The sequence below is a fragment of the Chanodichthys erythropterus genome, chromosome 16 (assembly GCF_024489055.1).
Source record: "Chanodichthys erythropterus isolate Z2021 chromosome 16, ASM2448905v1, whole genome shotgun sequence".
In the NCBI taxonomy this organism is placed as follows: Eukaryota; Metazoa; Chordata; class Actinopteri; order Cypriniformes; family Xenocyprididae; genus Chanodichthys; species Chanodichthys erythropterus.
Window position 1 is genome coordinate 15,402,403 of NC_090236.1, and position 21,544 is coordinate 15,423,946.

General features: G+C 41.8%; 1 protein-coding gene across 1 annotated transcript in view; it reads right to left on the reverse strand.

The window, feature by feature from the left end:
- The window catches only part of pex5lb (peroxisomal biogenesis factor 5-like b), a 64,437-nt gene extending 51,396 nt beyond the window's left edge, over window positions 1–13,041 (reverse strand). The window contains exons 1-5 of the mRNA XM_067362937.1: window positions 12,955–13,041; window positions 9,479–9,590; window positions 8,810–9,022; window positions 3,102–3,231; window positions 1,011–1,101 (exon numbers count right to left, since the gene is read on the reverse strand). Coding sequence (XP_067219038.1) covers window positions 1,011–1,101; window positions 3,102–3,231; window positions 8,810–9,022; window positions 9,479–9,590; window positions 12,955–13,023 — 615 coding nt within the window. The 5' untranslated portion in view covers window positions 13,024–13,041. The remainder of the gene's footprint in view (window positions 1–1,010; window positions 1,102–3,101; window positions 3,232–8,809; window positions 9,023–9,478; window positions 9,591–12,954) is intronic.
- Window positions 13,042–21,544: the final 8,503 nt, after the last annotated feature.

Sequence of the window (21,544 nt, forward strand, 5' to 3'; positions counted from 1 at the left end):
TTCGAGCTTCCGGAAGATCTCTTTATGAAGTTTTTGAGGCACCAAAGTGGTAGTTGCCAAGGCAGTCAATGGAAGGAAATCTGACAGCATTCTGTCATCAAAAAGATCTTCATTTGTGCTCTGAAGATGAACAAAAGTCTTATGGATTTGGAACAATATGAGGGTGAGTAATTAATGACAGAATTTTCATTTTGGGGTGAGCTAACCCTTTAACCTGGGCTGGGCTTGCTACTTTATTTTTTTTATAACAAAAGTTCTATTTTTGACAAAAGTAAAGGCTCTTTCACACCAAAAGTGAAATGAGTAAGCCTCAGGTTGAAGTAAAATGCAAATTCAACACTGCTACTTTTCTGTCTACCAATTTTCTGCAAAACACGTAGCTTTGAAGTTTGAAGCCAATTTGTGACATTTATATAATCTATTGGTCAGAAGTTTTTGGCTATGGTCAGAGTTGAATGTTAAGCAGCAAAACATTTACATACAAAGATACATTTGCATGTATATGTTTCAGTGTCATGCTTCTGATGTGAACACTCTCATTTGTTAACAAGGGCAACAAAAAAGGGTGCCCATCTGATGCTTGTGGTGTCAAACAGGAGTTATGTTAGATAAGTAGATAGTGTCCAAATACTTTGTCTTAATTTTGAATGGTATATCTATTGTTTAATCATGTAGAGCCTAACAAATATTTTTGTGAAATGTTTTCCTTAAAAAGTGTGCTTGTGCTGCATATCAACAAGATTTTGTTATCTAATGCAGTGACATTTAGTCATTATACCTATTAAATACTTTCTGGGGCCACTGTTTGGAGTTTAATACCATCAGTTTTACTTTCTTTTTTTTTTTTTAATCTAATGGAACAATTCTGTCCCAGGAAGGCCCAGGTGAGAAGGGTTTGTACTATTTTAAGTGCACATAGGAACCATTTTCTGAGTGTGAGAGGAGATGGTGATCAATACGGAATGCTTCTGTAGTCTTTTACATGAGATCAAAGTATCATTAGTGTGTACCTGAGGGACCGGCCCGGGGTCTGACTCCGTGCTAATGCTGAGTTCCAGAGCGCTATGCCTATTAGCGAAATCTGTTTTAAAGTCTGCAGACCTGAAAAGGATGAAATGCAGTGAATAATGATATTATTGCTTGCAATTATGTCAATAATGTACAGAGGCAACTGAATTAATCAATCTAAAATAAATTATACATCCGTGATAAATGATGATGCTATTAAAAATGCATTGTATCGATTTATCTTTTAATGAATGGATGTATTTACCCCCTAAACTCCTAAAGGGTGACTCAGGGTGTCAAAAACACAAAAGGAGTCTACTTGAGGCAAAAATACTAAAATATGTAAAATTAACATTAAAGTATTTACTTTCATACTGGTGTGATGTATTAAAAAAACATTTCTTCTAATAATGCAACATTCACACAGTGGGTCATACAAAAATTCTGACTAATTTAATGTCAGGTTTATCTTCAATTCTGTTGTCATTTATTTTGACATTGTTCTGTTTCCCCACTCTGCTTAGTTTTACGGTGTGTCTGAATTCACATACTGTCTGAGTAGGTACTACATTTGAATTTGAACTTACTTTGCGACCATTAAAATGGTATGTGCATTCTATATAGTATGAGTATGGGTAGTACAAATTAAATTCTACCACATCAACCATGTTGTTGCTCTCACGTGACCTACCTACGTCAGTTGGTTCGCTTCACTGCAATTCATAAATGACCTCATGGGATAGTAATGTGTCCATCGAATGTACACTTCAGAATCTTGCCAGATGTATTAGGTCATCCAGGTTCTTTTTACTTATTGTTTTTCAAATACTATGTATTTGGACATACTATATTGGTGTATTGTTTTTCGCCTACTACATGGAAAGGAAGTTTTCAATTTCGGACGCAGCGTTGTTTTCCTTGGTTACTGATTATGTCCTCACTGGTTTCTAACATTACGTATTGCTGTACCTGTGTCTGGTTTAGTTCCCTTGTTGGCCCTGTTTATTAGTTTAATTCAGTCCCTTGTCAGTTATTGTTAGTACTTTGTGTGGTTTATGACAGATATACAGTATTACTCCTATGATCTCCTATGTGTTCTTGATTGGATTATTAATAATCACTGTTTGATTTTGGAAACTCCTGTATCTAGTTTGTGTGTGATGACCACACGCTGACATTTAAAGGGTTAGTTCACCTAAAAATTTAAATTCTGTAATTAATTACTCACCCTCATGTCGTTCCACACCCATAAGACCTTCATTAAAACAGTTCATGTGACTACAGTGGTTCAACCTTAATGTTATGAAGTGACAAGAATACTTTTTGTGTGCCAAAAAACAAAATAGCGACTTTATTCAACAATATCTATTGAAGGGCGATTTCAAAACACTGCTTCATGAAGCTTCAAAGATTTACGAATCTTTTGTTTTGAATCAGTGGTTCGGAGCATGTATCAAACAATCTCAAACTGTGTCACGTGATTTCAGTAAACTTTGGCAGTGCTCCGACCCACTGATTCGAAACAAAAGATTTGTAAATCTTTGAAGCTTCATGAAGCAGTGTTTTGAAATCCCACTTCACAAGATATTGTTGAATAAAGTCGCTATTTTGTTTTTTGGCACACAAAAAGTATTCTTGTCACTTCATAACAATAAGGTTGAACCACTGTAGTCATATGAACCGTTTTAAATATATCTTTAGTACTTTTCTGGGCATTTGAAAGTCTAAATTAACTTGCTGGGAATGGAGGCCTCACTGAGCCATCAGATTTTATCAAAAATATCTTAATACGTGTACCAAAGATGAACGAAGGTCTTACCGGTGTGGAATGACATGAGAGTGAGTAAATAATTACAGAATTTTCATTTTTGGGTGAACTAACTCTTTAAAGGCTTTTGGGGAATAAAATAAAAAAAATCCCTTTGCTTCCTACTTGTTTTATGCTATTAAAGCAGCTTTAAGTTGCATAAATCTTTACTGGCTCCATACGAGCATGTGTTGTGCATGCGAACCATGTGACTGTACATTAATTACTAAATATGAAAACATATCACATCACGCCACATCACGATGAAGTGGAAACCTGACCATACCACAAAAGCTCAGAGGATGAATGGTTGGATGTGCACCTCTTCCTCTCATATCTCCACTTCCGCCCTCCATTCAAGGCACTGTCTGGGTGAAGGCTCACCTCCTCCCATTTCTCCAGGGGTGAGCTGCTCACTGGAGACAGGACGGTTAGTATGCAGTGAGACAGGAAATAAAAATGACAGGCTGTCAAAAACACTATGTTTTTAATGAAACAACATATCGGTGCAAAAGGTAGATTAAGGCGAACCAGCAGCTGATAAGGATACAGCTTACAGCTCAAGGCTTGCTTATCTCAACCAGGCTACAGTCTGCAGCTGGCAATTGATTAAAGTAGTTGGGCTGTGGAATGATAAATATAGCACAACCAGGAAACATGGCATGTAAGTTTAGCTTACAGTAGCTTAAGGCATAATCTACTGGAAATGAACTTAACACTGCAAGTTGTTTAATGCTTTCCAGAGGATTAAGATAAGCCAGTGTAGCATTTCGTTTTAAACCATTTCTATCATGAGACAAGAAAAAATAAAGACAAAATAAAAATGAATACATTTCTACTTAGAGCAGCAATGATGTGAAAGCCACAGTTTGATGTGTTTAAACCATTTCAATAATTTTCCACCAATTTAGTTCCACTACATTAAATCTAATAATATGTTAATGCAGATGCTAAAGTACAGAGTAACTGCTTCCTGATGAAGTGCCTGATGACATGAAAAAATAGACAACAATGGGCAAAAATCTAATTACACTGAGAGCCTGGATTAAATCAGCTGTAAGTTTAATCATAAGCACCTCTTAAATTGATTAAACGAACTCTACACTTTTCACAATTTCACAAATCCAGGCCTCTTCATAGATTATAATGGACAACTTTACTAATGCGTTATAGAGTTTCATGAATTAACGTTTTGTTCATGGTAGGGAGGTACCATGCTGAAATCATAATCATAATAATATCACATTGCCCAATCTTTCAGAAATTTGTTTTGCACCAGATTGTAAGTCTCAGTACCCTCTGTTGGTAGACTGAGAATCCAATAATCTTTTAACACACATTAAAGGTGCCCTAGAATTAAAAATTGAATTTATCTTGGCATAGTTGAATAACAAGAGTTCAGTACATGGAAATTACATACAGTGAGTCTCAAACGCCATTGTTTCCTCCTTCTTATATAAATCTAATTTGTTTAAAAGACCTCCGAAGAACAGGCGAATCTCAACATAACACTGACTGTTACGTAACAGTCGGGGTGTACGCCCCCAATATTTGCATATGCCAGCCCATGTTCAAAGCATTAGACAAGGGCAGCCAGTATTAACATCTGGATGTGTACAGCTGAATCATCAGACTAGGTAAGCAAGCAAGAACAATAGCGAAAAATGGCAGATGGAGCAATAATAACTGACATGATCCATGATAACATGATATTTTTAGTGATATTTGTAAACTGTCTTTCTAAATGTTCTAAAAGTTACCATCATTTCTTACTGTATTCACAGAGACAAGAGCCATCGTTATTTTCATTATTAAACACTTGCAGTCTGTATAATTCATAAAAACTTCATTCTTTATAAATCTCTCCAACAGTGTAGCATCAGCCGTTAGCCACGGAGCATAGCCTCAAACTCATTCAGAATCAAATGTAAACATCCAAATAAATACAATACTCACATAATCCGATGTATGCATGCAGCATGCATGACGAACACTTTGTAAAGATCCATTTTGAGGGTTATATTAGCTGTGTGAACTTTGTTTATGCTGTTAAAGGCAAGCGCAAGCTCCGTGGGCAGGGGAGCACCATATTTAAAGGGGCCGCAGCATGAATCGGCTCATATTTAATGATGCCCCAAAATAGGCAGTTAAAAAAATGTATTAAAGGGGGGGTTGCATGCGATTTCACTTTTTTAACTTTAGTTAGTGTGTAATGTTGCTGCTTGAGCATAAACAGTATCTGCAAAGTTACAGCGCTGAAAGTTCAATGCACACGGAGATATTGTCTTTTAAAGTTATGGCATTTTATTGCCTACAAAAACGGGTGGTTTGGACTACAACGAGCTTCTTCCCAGGTTGGTGACATCATAAACCCTTGCTATTAAGAAAACACTGCCCCCGGGAACACGCAACAATGTGGGCGAGGCCATGTGGCGCAGCATAATGAAAGCGGAAGAGTTGTTTACACCGAACGCGAGCTGTGCGACGCGACACGTCAAAAGATATAGAACCCATTATTATCTGTGATATTTTCTACACTGGATGCGGCGCTGAAGACAGATTCCTGAATCTACACGAGTTTAATGCTGGATTTACACAAAGACTTTTACTGAAAGATGAAGCAGTTCCCACTTTAAAAGCAGAAGCTGCTGTTTATCAGCCACAAACTGTAAGTACGTTTTATTGTTTGTCTTTTAAACGTAATGTTATAGTTCTGTTGCTATTTTTAATGCATCTAGGATGTATACAAAGAGCAACTCGTTTTTGCTAGCCAGTTAGCTAAATTCTAGTGCAACAAACACCAACAAACGTCTATGTTCATAGACAAACAGTTGTTCATGCTATAAATTAAACGCTACCTTTACAAAAATGCGACTACTCAGGCATGTATTTACTACAGGAAAGCTTTAATCAGGATAAAACTGTATATTGAAAGCTAACAAACAGCAGTGACAGCATCTAAACACTTTGACACAAATACTAAATGAAATACCATTCATAAACATCCTTCAAAAGCCACGATTGCAGAGGTTCTACTTTTTCCTCTTCATCTGGGTCTGATTCGGCTCAATTTGATACAGCAATATAGGCGCTATTATTTACTTTCCACCTAAGCGCGTAACTACGAATGGTAAGGGGCGTGGCGTTTCCGGACGCTTCAGCGAATCACGACAGACTGGGCCAGTTACCAACCTGCTGACCAATCTGAGCACATTGCGTATGTCGGAGGGAGTGGCTTCATAGAAGCAGGAAGTCAAACGAGCCGTTCATATGACAGTGGAAACAGAGGTGTAGAATTAAGATAAAATATATGAAAAATACAGCATTTTTTAAAAAAACGAAGCATTAAGACATGTTAAACTGTGCCCCCAAAACACAATCAAGCCTAGAAAAAAAACATGTAACCCCCCCTTTAAAAGAAAATCAATGGGGTATTTTGAGCTGAAACTTTACAGACACATTCAGGGGACACCTTTATTAGGGACTTATATTACATCTTGTAAAAAGAAACGTTCGATGGCACCTTTAAGATTAGTATAGTCTGAATAACTACATGGTATGATAATAACAGTGTGACACTGCCACATAAGGGACATGTTTTTACCGCTCTGTATATAGCAATACATTTGTGTTTTAAACCTTTGAGTTTTAAACCTTTCTCTTAAGAAAGGTTTGTCTTTAATGAATGGGACCTACATCTAAACGGGGTTCTGGCCGATGATATTCTACTGCCTAGATTATGAAGTACTATTACCCTTCCAGGACTAGCACTTGCACTTTGAATTGTATAACCTCAGGGGGGACATGTTGGACAATCAGCACAAAGAGTTTCCTCAGAACTGTTTTATGGTATGGAACTAACACACTCTATACTTTTAACAGTCTAAGGACCCTTTATATTGTGTTGTATTTGTGAAAATACATATCTGTTATCTGCTGTTTTATTGTCTTCATTGATTACACACAACATACAAGTACTGAAAACAATTCCCCTTTTAATTGTGTTACCTCTGCCGATAAGGCTGAGACAGATCTTGTTTGCACACACCAAAAGAAAAATATCAATGTGAAATGATAACAATATAAATACCTTTTGAAATGGCGCAACACTGCCAACTATTCAACTTTTGATTACGACTTTCAGTATTGAGAGTGACGTCAATATGTACTCTTCAAATAGAGAAATTCTTCTGACCAATGTAATTGCAAGGGATAGTTCATCGAAATACACTTTTGTTCAACTCCAAAACACAAATATGTTTAAATGAAACCTGAGAGATTTCTGTCCCTCCACTGAAAGTCCATTCCACCTAAACTTTGATAATTCAAAAAGTTCATTATAACATTATGCAATATTTGCTATATATTACACCATATTTGATGTGCTATATTATATATATATATATATATATATATATATATATATATATATATATATATATATATATATATATATGTGTGCGTTGAACAATATGTGAATAAAAGCCTAAATTATCTGTTCATCATATAAAGTGACAGCGTCTCTTCAAAAGACTTGGACTTTCAAGGGAGGGAGGTAAAGAAATCCCTCAGGTTTGGTTAAAAATATCTTAATTTGTGTTTTGAACATGAACAAATGTTTATGGGTTTGGAATGACATGAGGGTAATTAAATAATGACAGAATTTTAATTTTTGGCTGAACTACTAATGCTTTACAAGTGAAGTGTGTAATTTCCACACTTCAGTGAGACCATTTTTCTGTCATTATCTGTATACAACAAAAAGAGATCTTGGGAACCTTTTAAAACATGCCATAATTGACAACTAAATTGACTTATGGTGAATTTGAACAACATTATAAAATCATCTTTATTTAAAGCATCAGTCTGTGCCTCTTTGTTGCCATCTCTGCTTGAAACCAGAAACTGCAGTGATTTGTGGAGTTATCTTTATGTGGGTTGTGCATGGGCATGGCTCCTCAGTGCGGATGAATCTAATGTTTGAGGCGTGTGTGTGGGTTGTCATATCAACACACCAGTGTGGATGGATCTTCACTGTACTTTGGAATTATAGATAGGCTATATGTCTTAGAAGTATGTCCAAAATAAGAAGTTTCAGTGGAAAATGTCATCTGAAGAAGTAAGTAACATGTCTGCCAGTCAGTATAATGTGTAACAAATGAAAGTCAATTTCACATTCAGACAGGTGATGGAAACAATAAATTACATAGCAAAACAGATAGCATGAAACAAATAACATAATCATAGTGAACTGAACTATGAACTGAACTGTGTATGAACTGGTATGAACTAAATTCATGTTATTCGTTTTACATAATATAACTCTTCTGCAAACATCTTACGATAGGAATAAGTTCACTTTACCGATATGATTCAGCTCCATACTTGAAAAGGGAGGGGGATATGCTTTTCTTGGAGTAGAGGTGAATTGCTGTTTCTTATAGCTAGCACAAAGTAACTGAAATTTACCATAATGACCATATAACAAATTGAGAAAAAGCACAACAAAGGAAACTCCATAACTGTATGGATTAAGCAAATAAGTGTGCGGCTACTGTTACCTAATTACCCACTGAACCATTGAAATGTCTTACCTGTCCAGGAGAAAAAAGCCGCCTCAGTACCCAGTTGTCAATGAAGATTGTCGTTTTGAACTTTCTTTATTACAAGCCGCCATTAAATTTACAAGTTTAATTACATTCCAGCTGAAAGATCCACCACCTGCAGCATCCACACGTGATATAGCCTACTAGCCAGGACTCCTTCTTTATGTATACAGACATGATGTAATGACACAAAAATAAAAGTCGTATTTCCCATGGAAACCGACAATCAAATTAGAAAACATTATTACAAGTGTACCGTTGTGAATCGGGCTAAGGTAAGTAGATAGTTTTGAACACTAATTCGTTATGTACTCAATAATTGATTTTCATCATTTTTAACCAAAAAAAAAAAAAAAGTTGCGGACAGGAGCTTTAACAAGCAAAATACCTGAATCTAATGAGGCTCTTTCAGGGTTAGAACAGCTGGGGGATGTTGGCTCTGTCTCCACCTGGATCAGCTCCGTCTCTTCAGTCTTCTTCTTACGGAGGCTACTTTTAGAGAAACCATTCTTACGGGACCCACGTGGACTCCGTCTGTCCCAGCTCCACCTTCTCTCACATGGTTCACTCAAGTCCACCAGGTCTAGTGCTGTGGACAAGACTAAAGCACATGGAACAAAACATTACCAACAAAAGTCACACAAATTGAAAACCTGTATGCTCTTATTTTATTAGCCAGGAACACAGGATGAAATATTCCTTTAAAAAATTATTTTCTTAGGTAATATGCAATTATCAATCATAAAGGCCTGGTTTCACAGACAGATTAAGCCAGGATTAGGCCTTAGTTTAATTAGGAGCATTTATTTTAAGTAGCATTTATAAACATGCCTTAGAAAAAAACATTACTGGTGTGCATCTTGAGACAAAACAATGACACAGACATATTTTAAGAGTAAATGCTAAGGAAGACTAACTGTAAAACTACATTATGTAAACAAGCACTGCAATCTAGGACAGACAACTTGGTGCCTAATGGCTATGAGATAGAGGAGAAGAAGAAGTAGAACAGATGAGTGAGGAGGAACAGATGACAGAGCAGTAATTATGAGGGAACCTGCTGTGTTGGAGGTGACTGGCCGTGTGGCTCCATCACTCTTGCTCTCACTCTGGAAGTCATCGATAGAAGGGCTCAGTAATGGACGGCTCTCTTGCTGCTCACTACACAACTGTAACACAAAAAAACAAACATATTTCACTTTAAGTGCAACCATTTCCATAACATATTCATCTTATCTGTAACATTGAAATCTTTATTTTGTTTCCTGTTTTATGTTTCTGGTAAAGTTCCGTTTTATTTTGAAGTTCTTTTTTCTAGCTCTTGTCTTGTCCTTGTTTCTTGTCCTTTTTGTTTTCCAGATGGCTAACATACTTTTTTTTTCTGCTTAATAGACAGACCACTATAAGTAAACCATTTGTAGATTGATTTCCCTAAACAAATGGAAATGCTGTGGTGCTTTCAAAACACTGGCCCAACTAGCCAAAAAGGTCTAGGTTTAGCTCCAGTTGGTAAATGCCGTTGTTGTGTGTGATGCTATCCACCTGCAAACCTCCAAGCAATTCCAGTGGCTAAATGTTTTTAAGAGGTACTTTATTTGTGCCTGATTGAAAGTTAAAAAAATCAATTTTACTGTGTATTTTTTCTTAATCATGAAAATATTCATAACACTTTATATACAGTGTCTTTGTAACACGTTACAAGTACTTATTGTAGTATTAACAATAAATTGTACAAATTAAGTGCAACTAACCCTAAAACAAAGCCTAATCCTAGCCCCATAATAATACAAATTTTAATTAATATTACTCAGTACTTATATAATTACATTTTGATTAATCAAATTTCATTTAGCTAATCACAGTCAGGGCTGTCACTAAAATTCAAAGGGACCGGAATACATTTTTAAAGATGGGTCCCCTCTCCCCTGGGCCCAATGAGTAAGCTATGCCATAGAAGACCTTAGTGGGTCCCAGTCAACACAGGGCCCAGGACATTGATCCTGGTTGTCCCCCAGGCGACGGCAATATTCACAGTTCAAAATGGTCAAATTAAACAGTAACCTTTGTAAATGTTTTTACGTATACGTTAAGTTAAGTTCACAAATCAAACCAAGTTAAGGCTAAAATGTGTATCGTCAATAGTGTAGTTAAGTCACAAAAGCGGCAATTCGTGAGACCAACTTAAACCTGTTGTGAAATCTGCATGGGGAAATATTATTGTAATTCACCTGTGACAATTTGCTGAACAGCAGTAAATGCAACTGCACTTTTTTGTTTTCAGTTCTTAGTTTAACAGCATAATCTACTGCCTTAGCAAAGTTCTAACTGGTAAAGAAAAGTTTCATCCACAAGGCTCATAAATTATTAGTAGTTCTTAGCTTTAGTTTCCCCACCACCTTCATGCTTCCAATCCAATAACTGCTGCAACCAGTTATCTCCATAAATGTTACATCAAATTAAATACTTGTTGCAGTGAGAAAATGAAATATTTCAAACTGAGATTTCTATCCTTTACAGTAAATCATCTAATCTCACAACATAGAGATTGTCTTACACATATGTGTGGATAGTAGTAATAGTTAAAATAGTAATCACTGATTCAGACTAAAAATGACATAACTAGTGTACAACCTCAGTGATGCAATACAGTAACATTGATTTTTAAGAAATATATTTTCATAAATATAATGATTGCAAAGAGCCCATTACATGTCATTTATATACAATACATTTAACAATGAATCAGTCTACAGTGTAGCAGGTTGTGACACAAATTATGACACACATGTCTTTGGAAATAATACAATGGTAAAATCTATGGCTGTCAAAAATTGCTAAATTGCTTAGAAAAAAAATGTCCTTGACATAGGTCAGCACTAAGAGTGTCCCTCACTTCATAACAGAGGTCATAAAACATCGATATGTAGGGGGCACACAAGTGAATCCATTTATTAGCCTTGGTAACGACCTCTTGGTAATGTGTAAAAACACATGAGGTATATCTTGAGATCCTGCAAGCAAACATCTTTTAACACTCTAGAGTGAATTCACTAAAGTAAAGTTGCAACACTTCTGCTTACTATTTCAGTGTTTCTTAATTAGTATTTCAATTATTTATTTACTAACCGCGCACAATCCAGTTTAACTAAATACACAGGTGTTTATGTTCATTCTTTTCATCAAAATAAAACCTCTTTTCTATGCATATTAGGCTCATTATATTGTGCCTAATTCCCAAAACCCAATGCTATTTGTCTGGCATATTACAATTGTGCTATGACCACCCACAGAAAAAAAAGAAGCCAGTAATAAATGGAATTTTATTTGAAAGGGATTTTTGTGCATGTTATATCGATAATAGTAGAAGTAACTCACTCAATGATTGAGAAAGGTGTTTTATATAATAATAATCCATACGTGTGATGCAGTCAAGTGAACTTTCAACATTTTAAAGAACAATTCAGATGCCTGAACTGCAATGGTGGAGTTCCAGTAAAGTACGTCAGACTGCGGTAGTCTGTTGCATCCACCACAACCAAGCATGCAATTGCATTCAGCCAAGATTTGTTAAAGATTAAAGATTCATAATTCCATAAGTGATAACAGAACATTACATTTTTAGTTAGTCCTGTTTCTGAATCCAGATAAACTTCATATTCCCCAACTGTTTCATACCTGAAAGTAACTTCCTCATTGGAATTATGATTAAAATAGGCCATTAATTGCTCAATTTTGTATTTGTGGATTCGAAATTCAATCTAAATAGTATACGATAATATACACCAATTACTTTCAATTTCACTTGGTCTTTTTTTTTTTTTTTTTTTTTTTTTTGTAAAGGATGAGATGGCAAGTGTTTTTCAGCCCATTTTCACAATACACAATCTCAGCAGTAACTGGCAGTAAATTCTCCATTGAGCAGTTCATCACTATGTATTGAGAAATGCATGGCTCTCTGCCACATCCTCAGTGGAATAGAACCAAGCCTTCCAAATCACAAAATAAATAAAAAAATAAATAACATAAGCCAGCAAGAATCTATATTCACAAAATCCACATTTAATTTGCCTCCTACAAACAAATTATTCCCAATGTGAGAACAAACAGCAAGTAACATCAACATGCAGCTCGGGCTTTGGTAAAAACAGGTCACGTACATGCGAATCAAAGCCAAGACAACAACATAAATAAAATTCAAGCAACAGAACATTTAGCAGCTGTTTATGGGGAGAATAGCACTCACATAAAGCAAATGCCACTCTTGTTTGTGTCGTGAAATACTGAATGGTCCCAAAGGACCATTCCATTGCCATGGGCCTTGATGACATTATTTAGTGTGAACCCCATAGAGCAGCTTGCTTTTGACAACAAGAAGCAACTTTAGCACTTCCACACACATGGCTCATGTGTGTCACGTAACACTAACGGATATACAAAACAGGGAGCACCAAGCTCTCGGGTTTACTACACTTCATCACACAGACACACTAACACTTGGTGCTCCCTGTTGGTGGGTGTATGTGCTCAGCCCACCTTGGTTTTCACGGTGAGCAGGGGTTTTCCATCTGAAGATGCCTTACTTGGTAGCTCCTTCAGCACCATAGCAACCGCCCTAGAGTCTTTCTCCTACAACAGTGAAATCAACAGTGAGTTGTGTCAGTTTGTGTTCGAATTCTTGCAGCGATTGTGTGGGCTCCTTGAAAAATACTAATAAAGCATTACCAATTCAAATGAAATGATAATTTGCAGGCTTACAAAAAAAAAAAAAAAAATCCCTCTTTCTTGATTTTTAAGTCATTTTTTGTTGATTGAAAAAATTACAGTTCACCCAACTGACACAAAACAATGTGCATGACTAGCATGATATCATCTCTCAGCTCTACAGCACAAAATAAACGAGTAGGGATGCACTATGTATCGGTATAATATTGTATATTAGCCAACATTTTTGGCAAAATTGTTTTGTTTTTTTTTTGTTATCGATATTGGTCAATAAGTTAATCTTTAGGAAGATTGAATTAATAACACCAATAATTTAACACTTCAATAACAATGTTAAAATTTATTTGGACTAAATAGTATTTTAACATTGGCCATTTAAAAGTTATCAACCAGAGCTGCGTTTCCTAAAAGCATTGTGATCTAAATTGATCATAGAGAGTATTGGTGGCAATGGTCTCCACAATCAATTTGGGCTGTCAATGCTTTTGGGAAATGCAGCCCAGAACATGAAAATAATTATCAATGTATCAGTAATATCAGTGCATCCCTATAAGTAAGTTCTATTTGATACGAAAAAATGAGTTATCATTGCCAAAACTGTGCCACAACAAAAAATTTATCTTCAGGAAAGACATGCTACAGTAGATGGAGTAGTAAACCATTTCATAGCATTGCTCTATTCAGGGATACAGTGACTAGACACCATCCAAAAACATGGGGCTTACAACTGTGCTTTTAACAGCCTCCACGCCACTCATACAGATCTAAGCACTTAAGCCACCATTGGGACGCTGAGACACGGAGTGGAAACAATTCACTGGTGATGTTTAACAATGCAGACTGGCATTTAAACCCCAATGTATTTGTTGATTTGAACAACTACACTGTTGGCCCCATATTGCAATCCAAGGTAATCTAACTGTGCTGTTTTATAGTGACCAAGGAAGTGATCCTCTAATGTAACACTCCATGGTCCAACAAACAAAACAACACCTAAAAGAAACTCTGGAGACACATAAGAAATGAAGGGAACTTTGAAAAAAGATACTATCAATAAGTTTGCGCTTTTAACCTTATCATTTAAAAAAAGCTTATAATGGTACACTCTAAAACATGCTGGGTTGTTTCAACCCAAATTTGGGTCAAATAGACAAACCCAACCATTGGGTTAAATTTTTAACTTAATTTTTGATCTGCTGAAGTTTACATTTTTAACCCAACAGTTGGGTTTGTCCATTTTTGACCAAATTTAGGTTGAAACAACCCAGCATGTTTTAGAGTATAGGCTGTTGAGGGTGATTACCAAGTTGTTGCTATGTGCTTGCTAGTGTTGCTTGGGTGCTTATACGTATAGACACTAGGGTGTTTCTTCCAGACAGGCTGGTCTGAGTATTTCAGAAACTGCTGATGTACTGTGATTTTCACACACAAATGTTAACAAGCTATATCTATCTCCTAGTTCCCTTTCGATACTTCACTCGTACTGCGTATGGGGAAAAGTCTCCCTTTTTCCCCGTCACTGAAGCCTTTTTCAATAACGCAGTGTAACTGCATCGTCATTGGTTCACTCATAGACAAGTTGTTGAACCAATGACGGCGCGGCATAGCTGCGCGACCTATGGCGAGAGAGCGCGCGAACTTTCCCGCCGAAATGGGCAGGGCAAAGGGCTATATAAGCAGGCGTTTCGCCATAGGATTTCAGTCCTTTCTCCTTCAGCAACGACAACGCATCTCTTCGCTGATCTCCGGCTGAAGCCTGAGGAAGCTCGCCGCCTTCAAGAAGCTCCCGCCGCCGTCTGAAGAGGCCCCGCAGCGGACCCAGCTGAACTCGCCGGTCGGAGACAGTGGCCACCTTCTCAGCGTGTCTCCTGCCGCCATCCGGCGCGCCTTTGAGAGTTTCTCCGCGGCTTATTGCCGCTCTAAAAGAGCGTTTTCCTCAGCGGTTCTACCGCTCTAAAAGAGCTTCCGCGGCCCTCGCCGCTCTAAAAGAGCCCCCCCAATCGCCGTTATAACGGCGGCGGCGTTGCTGCAAATGCCGCGCCACTCTTGTGGCACGTGCAGAGCCCCTCTGCACGATGATGACGGACACAGCGAGTGCGTCGCGTGCCTGGGCAAGTCCCACGCCGACGGCGCGCTCGCTGGAGCCTCATGCCCGCACTGCGAGAGCATGAGCCTCGGTTCCCCGCCGGCCAGGAAGAGACAGCGGGGTAGAGCGACTCAGCGCCCGGAGTCGTGTGAGCTCACGCCGGCCCAGCCCCCGCGTGCCTCGCCTTCTCCCACTAGAGAACAATCTCCCGTCTTGTTCTCCCGACCAGAGCAGCGTCCCTCTGCAGATGCGAGCGACCTTGTCTCGTTTGGAGGATCTGACGAAGAGCCCGACGACTCCATGTCTCTTGAGGCTTCTGAAGCGGAAGGATGGGCTGGCGAGCTGGATGAACCTGCTCCCCCGCCTCTGGAGCCCATTGAACACGGCCAGGGTATGGATGACGAGCTCTTCCGCATCCTATCCAGAGCAGTGGAAGAGTTAGACCTAGACTGGGCCCCGCCGGAGGAGCCATCACGCAGCCGCCTGGATGAGTGGTTCCTGCCAGGCCGCCGCCAAGCCCATCGCCAGCGTTCCGCTCCATTTTTTCCCGAGGTGCACGAGGAGCTTACGAAGTCGTGGCGCGCTCCGTACTCCGCCCGCCTCCACACAACGCACCGTTCTGCCCTCACTGCTGTCGACGGCGCAGAAGAAAAGGGCTATGAGCACTTGCCACCCCTAGACGAAGCGGTGGCAGCTCACCTTTGTCCTCCCGCGGCTGTGGGGTGGAAAACCAAGAGAGCCCTGCCTTCCAAGCCCTGCAGAACCACCTCTACACTGGCTGGAAGAGCATACACCTCTGCTGGCCAAGCTGCTTCAGCGCTTCACACCATGACGATCTTCCAGGTGTTCCAGGCCAAACTCCTCCGCTCCTTGGACAAGTCCGGCACTTATGCACCTGCCTTCAAGGATGTCCGCAGCGCCACCGATCTAGCCCTGCGGGCCACGAAGGCCACTGCCCAGGCCATCGGGCGTTCCATGGCCAGTCTGGTTGTGCTTGAGCGCCATCTTTGGCTCAACCTCACGGAAATCAAGGACCTGGATAAGACGGCCTTTCTGGACGCCCCGGTCTCCCCTTCCGGTCTCTTTGGGCCAGCGGTGGATAGCTTCACTGAGCGCTTCACAGCAGCACAGAAGTCGTCTCAGGCCATGAGACACTTTCTGCCCAAGCGCTCCAGCTCTGCGTCTGCTCCTAGCCGCCCCAGGACTGCGCCGGCTCAGCAGACCAAGCCTGCCCCATCCACCTCTCAAGCAGCACCGCCTAAGGAGCATCGTCAGCGTCCTCGCCCCGCTAAGTGCCAATCCTCCTTCCCGAGACGCCAGGGACCCCGGCCCAAGATTGTGCTGGACCCGGTGACTCCGAAGACGTCCTGATCCAAAAGCAGGAAGGAAGAGGGTCGGGGAATGTCTCGTTACGACTGGACCACCCCAAAAGCTCCCTCGTGCAGTCTCCCCTCCGCCTCGTTTAAATCCGGGCATGGGAGAAATGCTCTGTGTTGTAGCTGGGCCCACACTTGTTGCGCCCAAACAAAACACCGTTTTCACGGCGAACACTATTTTAGTTCCTCAAAAAGAGAGCAAATTTCCTCTTCCACCTCCTTCGGTGCACGGCCCCCTTCCCAGCGGCCCGTCACCCGACATCATTCAACCCCTTGACACTCGGGCCGAGGCCTGGCAGGCCATCCCCGACGTGTCAAGTTGGATCCTCGGGATCATAAAGCAGGGCTACTCGCTCCAATTTGCGCGACGGCCCCCTCGCTTCGGAGGGGTGCTTCAAACCTTGGTGAACCCGGACGACGCCCCTGTCCTCCGGGCTGAGGTCATGACCTTACTGAAGAAAGGGGCTATAGAAATAGTTCCCCCTTCAGAAAGCGAGTCAGGCTTTTACAGCCGTTACTTTCTGGTCCCCAAAAAGGATGGTGGCCTCAGGCCCATCCTAGATCTCAGACTTTTGAATCGCTCCCTCATGAGACGGAAGTTCAAAATGCTGACGCTGAAGCAGATCCTCGCACAGATTTGTCACGAGGACTGGTTCTGCTCGCTGGATCTGAAAGATGCATATTTTCACATCCAGATAGCCCCCCTTCACAGACGATTCTTGAGATTCGCATTCGAGGGAGTGGCATACCAATACAACGGTTCTGCCCTTCGGGCTGTCTCTGGCTCCTCGCACTTTCACCAAGTGCATGAACGCGGCGCTTTCCCCTCTGAGACAGATGGGAATCCGGGTTCTGAATTATCTCGACGATTGGCTCATTTTGGCCCATTCGCGAGTCGAGCTGGAACACCACAGATCCGTGCTCCTCAGCCATTTACAATGCCTGGGTCTCAGGGTCAACCTAGCCAAGAGCTCACTGCTCCCCAGCCAACACATTTCGTTTCTGGGGGCAGTCTTCAACTCAGTCCGCATGACGGCAGTAGTCTCGCCAGAGCGCGCCCTGGCGATACAGCAGCTCGCGGCTTCCGTCAAGAACAAAGCCTATCTTCCTCTGAAGCTCTTCCAGAGGCTCTTAGGGCTGATGGCTTCCGCCTTCCCGGTTCTGCAGCTCGGCCTTCTTCGGATGCAGCCGCTACAGTTCTGGCTGAAATCCCGGGTCCCCCCACATGCCTGGCGGCACGGCCGCTTGTGTCTCAAGGTCAATCGGGCCTGTCTTTTAGCCCTGAAACCTTGGACGAACCCTGCTTGGTTCAGTCTTGGGGTACCCCTACAGGCGGTGTCACGAAGGACGGTGCTCTCGACGGACGCATCCAACTCAGGTTGGGGGGCTCTGTGCGAGGGCAGACCGGCCTTCGGCTCGTGGTCCCACGAGGAGAGCCATCTCCATATCAACTTCCTCGAAATGTTGGCAGTGATGAAAGCCCTGCAAGCCTTCCAGGCTCACTTGACGGGACGCCACGTCTTAGTCCAATCGGACAGCATGACTGTGGTGTCATATATAAATCACCAGGGCGGTCTTTCGTCCAGTCGCCTATGCGCTCTGGCGAAACGTCTTCTGGAGTGGGCAACACCAAAGCTTCGGTCGCTCAGGGCGACTCATATACCTGGCAAAACCAACCTGGGTGCAGATATGTTATCACGGAGCAACGTCCCCTCAGACGAGTGGATGCTCCATCCCCAGATGATTCTCAGGATTTGGGAGCTCTTCGGGAGAGCAGAGATAGACCTCTTCGCCTCAGAAGACAACTCTCATTGCCCAACATATTTCTCAAAGGAAGTCGATGCGCTGGCCCACACCTGGCCCAGCACACTCCTTTACGCATTTCCCCCGATCGCACTGATCCCGCAGGTCATCAGGCGAGACAGGGAAGACAGACACAGAGTCCTCCTAGTGGCCCCGCTCTGGAGGAGCCAGACTTGGTCCTCAGAGCTGTTCAGGCTCTCCACGAGAGCCCCATGGCCCATTCCCCTGAGGCGGGACCTCCTCTCTCAGGCGAACAAAACAATCTGGCACCCACAGCCAGAGCTCTGGGCTCTACATCTCTGGTCCCTCGATGGGAGCCGACTAACCTTCCCAGGGACGTACTAGAGACCATATCTCAGGCGAGAGCCCCGTCCACGAGACGCCTCTACGCCCAGAAATGGTCGGTCTTTGTTGATTTGTGTTCCACACGCAACATAGACCCCATAGAATGTGACGTATCTCCGATACTGTCCTTCTTACAGGAGCGTTTGGATCTGGGGCGCGCCCCCTCAACGCTCAAGGTATACGTAGCAGCCATCTCAGCGTTTCATGCTCCTATCGCTGGCCAGTCAGTGGGTCGAAACAGCCTTGTGGTTCGTTTCCTAAGGGGTTCTAGGCGGTTAAATCCTCCTCGTCTTCTTACTGTTCCCACTTGGGACCTTTTCTTGGTCCTTAGGGCTCTCAAAGGTACTCCCTTTGAGCCGCTGAGTTCAGCTGACCTCAGGCCATTAACCCTGAAAACCGCTCTGCTACTTGCACTAGCATCAGTCAAACGCGTTGGTGACTTGCAGTCCCCGTTTAGAGCCCAGGTCATTTCGCTCTCTGCTCTTCCTCCCTCCACTGATGAACAGGAGCTGGAGTTACTCTGCCCTGTCAGGGCATTGAGGACCTATGTAGAGCGATCGCAGCCTTTCAGGCAGTCAGATCAGCTCTTTGTCTGTTTTGGTGGCCGCACCAAGGGGTCCTCGGTCTCAAAACAACGTCTCCCGCGTTGAATAGTCGACGCGATTAATCTCTGTTACTCCTCCTTGGACATGCAATGCCCCTTAGGAGTTAGGGCCCATTCCACTAGAGGAATGGCTTCCTCCTGGGCTTGGTCTAATGGAGTTTCCATTAAAGACATCTGTGAGGCGGCTGGCTGGTCCTCGCCGTCCACTTTTATCAGATTTTATCATCTGGACGTTCCGGCCTTACAAGCCCGGGTCCTCTCGGTGTAACTAGGTGGCCTCTTCAAGTTCCACCTCTCACCGTCTAGGAGTTATCGCCTCCTTGTAGTGTAACAAGGGTTTACGACGGCTTTGCCTTCCTACTTGTTCTCTTGGTCCCCCTTCGGTGTCCAAAGCAAGTTATGTCGTTCCCTGCCGTGGCACGGCGCGGTTGAATTCGTTCCCCATACGCAGTACGAGTGAAGTATCGAAAGGGAACGTACTCGGTTACTAACGTAACCTCGGTTCCCTGAGATACGGAACGAGTACTGCGTTACTTGCCGTGACACGAGGCTGCGGCTTCAGTGTCGTCGCTTCAGTCGATTGGCCTGAAATCCTATGGCGAAACGCCTGCTTATATAGCCCTTTGCCCCGCCCATTTCGGCGGGAAAGTTTGCGCGCTCTCTCGCCATAGGTCGCGCAGCTATGCCGCGCCGTCATTGGTTCAACAACTTGTCTATGAGTGAACCAATGACGATGCAGTTACACTGCGTTATTGAAAAAGGCTTCAGTGACGGGGAAAAAGGGAGACTTTTCCCCATACGCAGTACTCGTTCCGTATCTCAGGGAACCGAGGTTACGTTAGTAACCGAGTACGTTTTTACTCTTTCTTGAATAAATAAGTATTTTTGTTTCATCTTTGTTTGTGCGTGGTCTAACTCATAACATTCTGTGTGTGAAAATGCCTTGTTGATGCCAGAGGTCAGAGGAGAATGACTAGGCTGGCTCAAGCTGATAGAAAGGCAACAGTAACTCAAATAACCGCTTGTTACAACTGAGGTATGCAGAAGAGCATCTCTGAATGCACACTTCAAACCTTGAAGCAGATGGGCTAAAGCCGCAGAGGACCACACCGGGTGCAACTCCTGTCAGCTAGGAACAGGAAACTGAGGCTAAAATTCAAACAGGCTCACCAGAATTGGACAATAGAAATTGGAAAAATGTTGCCTGGTCTGAAGAGTCTCATTTTCTGCTGCAACATTCAGATGGTAGGGTCAGAGTTTGGCGTAAACAGCATTAAAGCATGGATCCATCCTGCCTTGTATCAATGGCGCAGGCTGCTGGTGGTGTAATGTTGTGGGGGATATTTTCTTGGCATACTTTGGGCCCCTTAATACCAACTGAGCATTGTTTAAACACCACAGCCTACCTAATTATTGTTGCTGACCATGTCCATCCCTCTATGACCACAGTGTACCCATCTTCTGATGGCTTCTTCCAAGTCAAGTCAAGTGAAGTCACCTTTATGTAACGAATGTGTAGCGGTTATTAATCAATTTATGGATGAAATATGAATATAATAATTCATAAGGTTATGAATAAATTATGATTCATATATCGACCCAAAGGGGAATTAAACATATAATGAATCAATTACAACGAATTATAATCAATTACATATATGATTAGTTCTGGTTTAATAATTATTTAGAGAAACTGTTCATTTGTCCAGCAACTAAGTCCCTCACAGAATATTATAAACAGAGTTATTCTCTGGCCATGAAAATAACTTATAGCATCCAAGCATAAAGCGATCGAAAAACGTTAAAGTGACTTGGTTTTCAGCTGAAAGAACAAACAGAACAATCGAGCGTGAATAACGTTTTAAAATATGCAAACTACGAACACAGATGTTATACATCTAAATATATATACAAGAATATACACACATATGTACAAGAGTGGAAGTAGAGAAGGAAAGAGAGAAGGAAAGAGAGAAGGCAAGTAGCAAACTCACAACCAGTCCTAAGCCAGCACGGAAATCAGTTTCATCATCTAAGATTGAGAAACGGCAGTATACTTGCATTGGTTGCGTGTGTCGAATTTCAGGTTAGCGCTGGTGCAGTTCGTTGGCTTTCTCCGTTCCGCGGGAAGGTTTAAACTGAGGACTTGAGAGTGAGTTTCGCTGGAAGATGGCGGTCCCGAGGCTG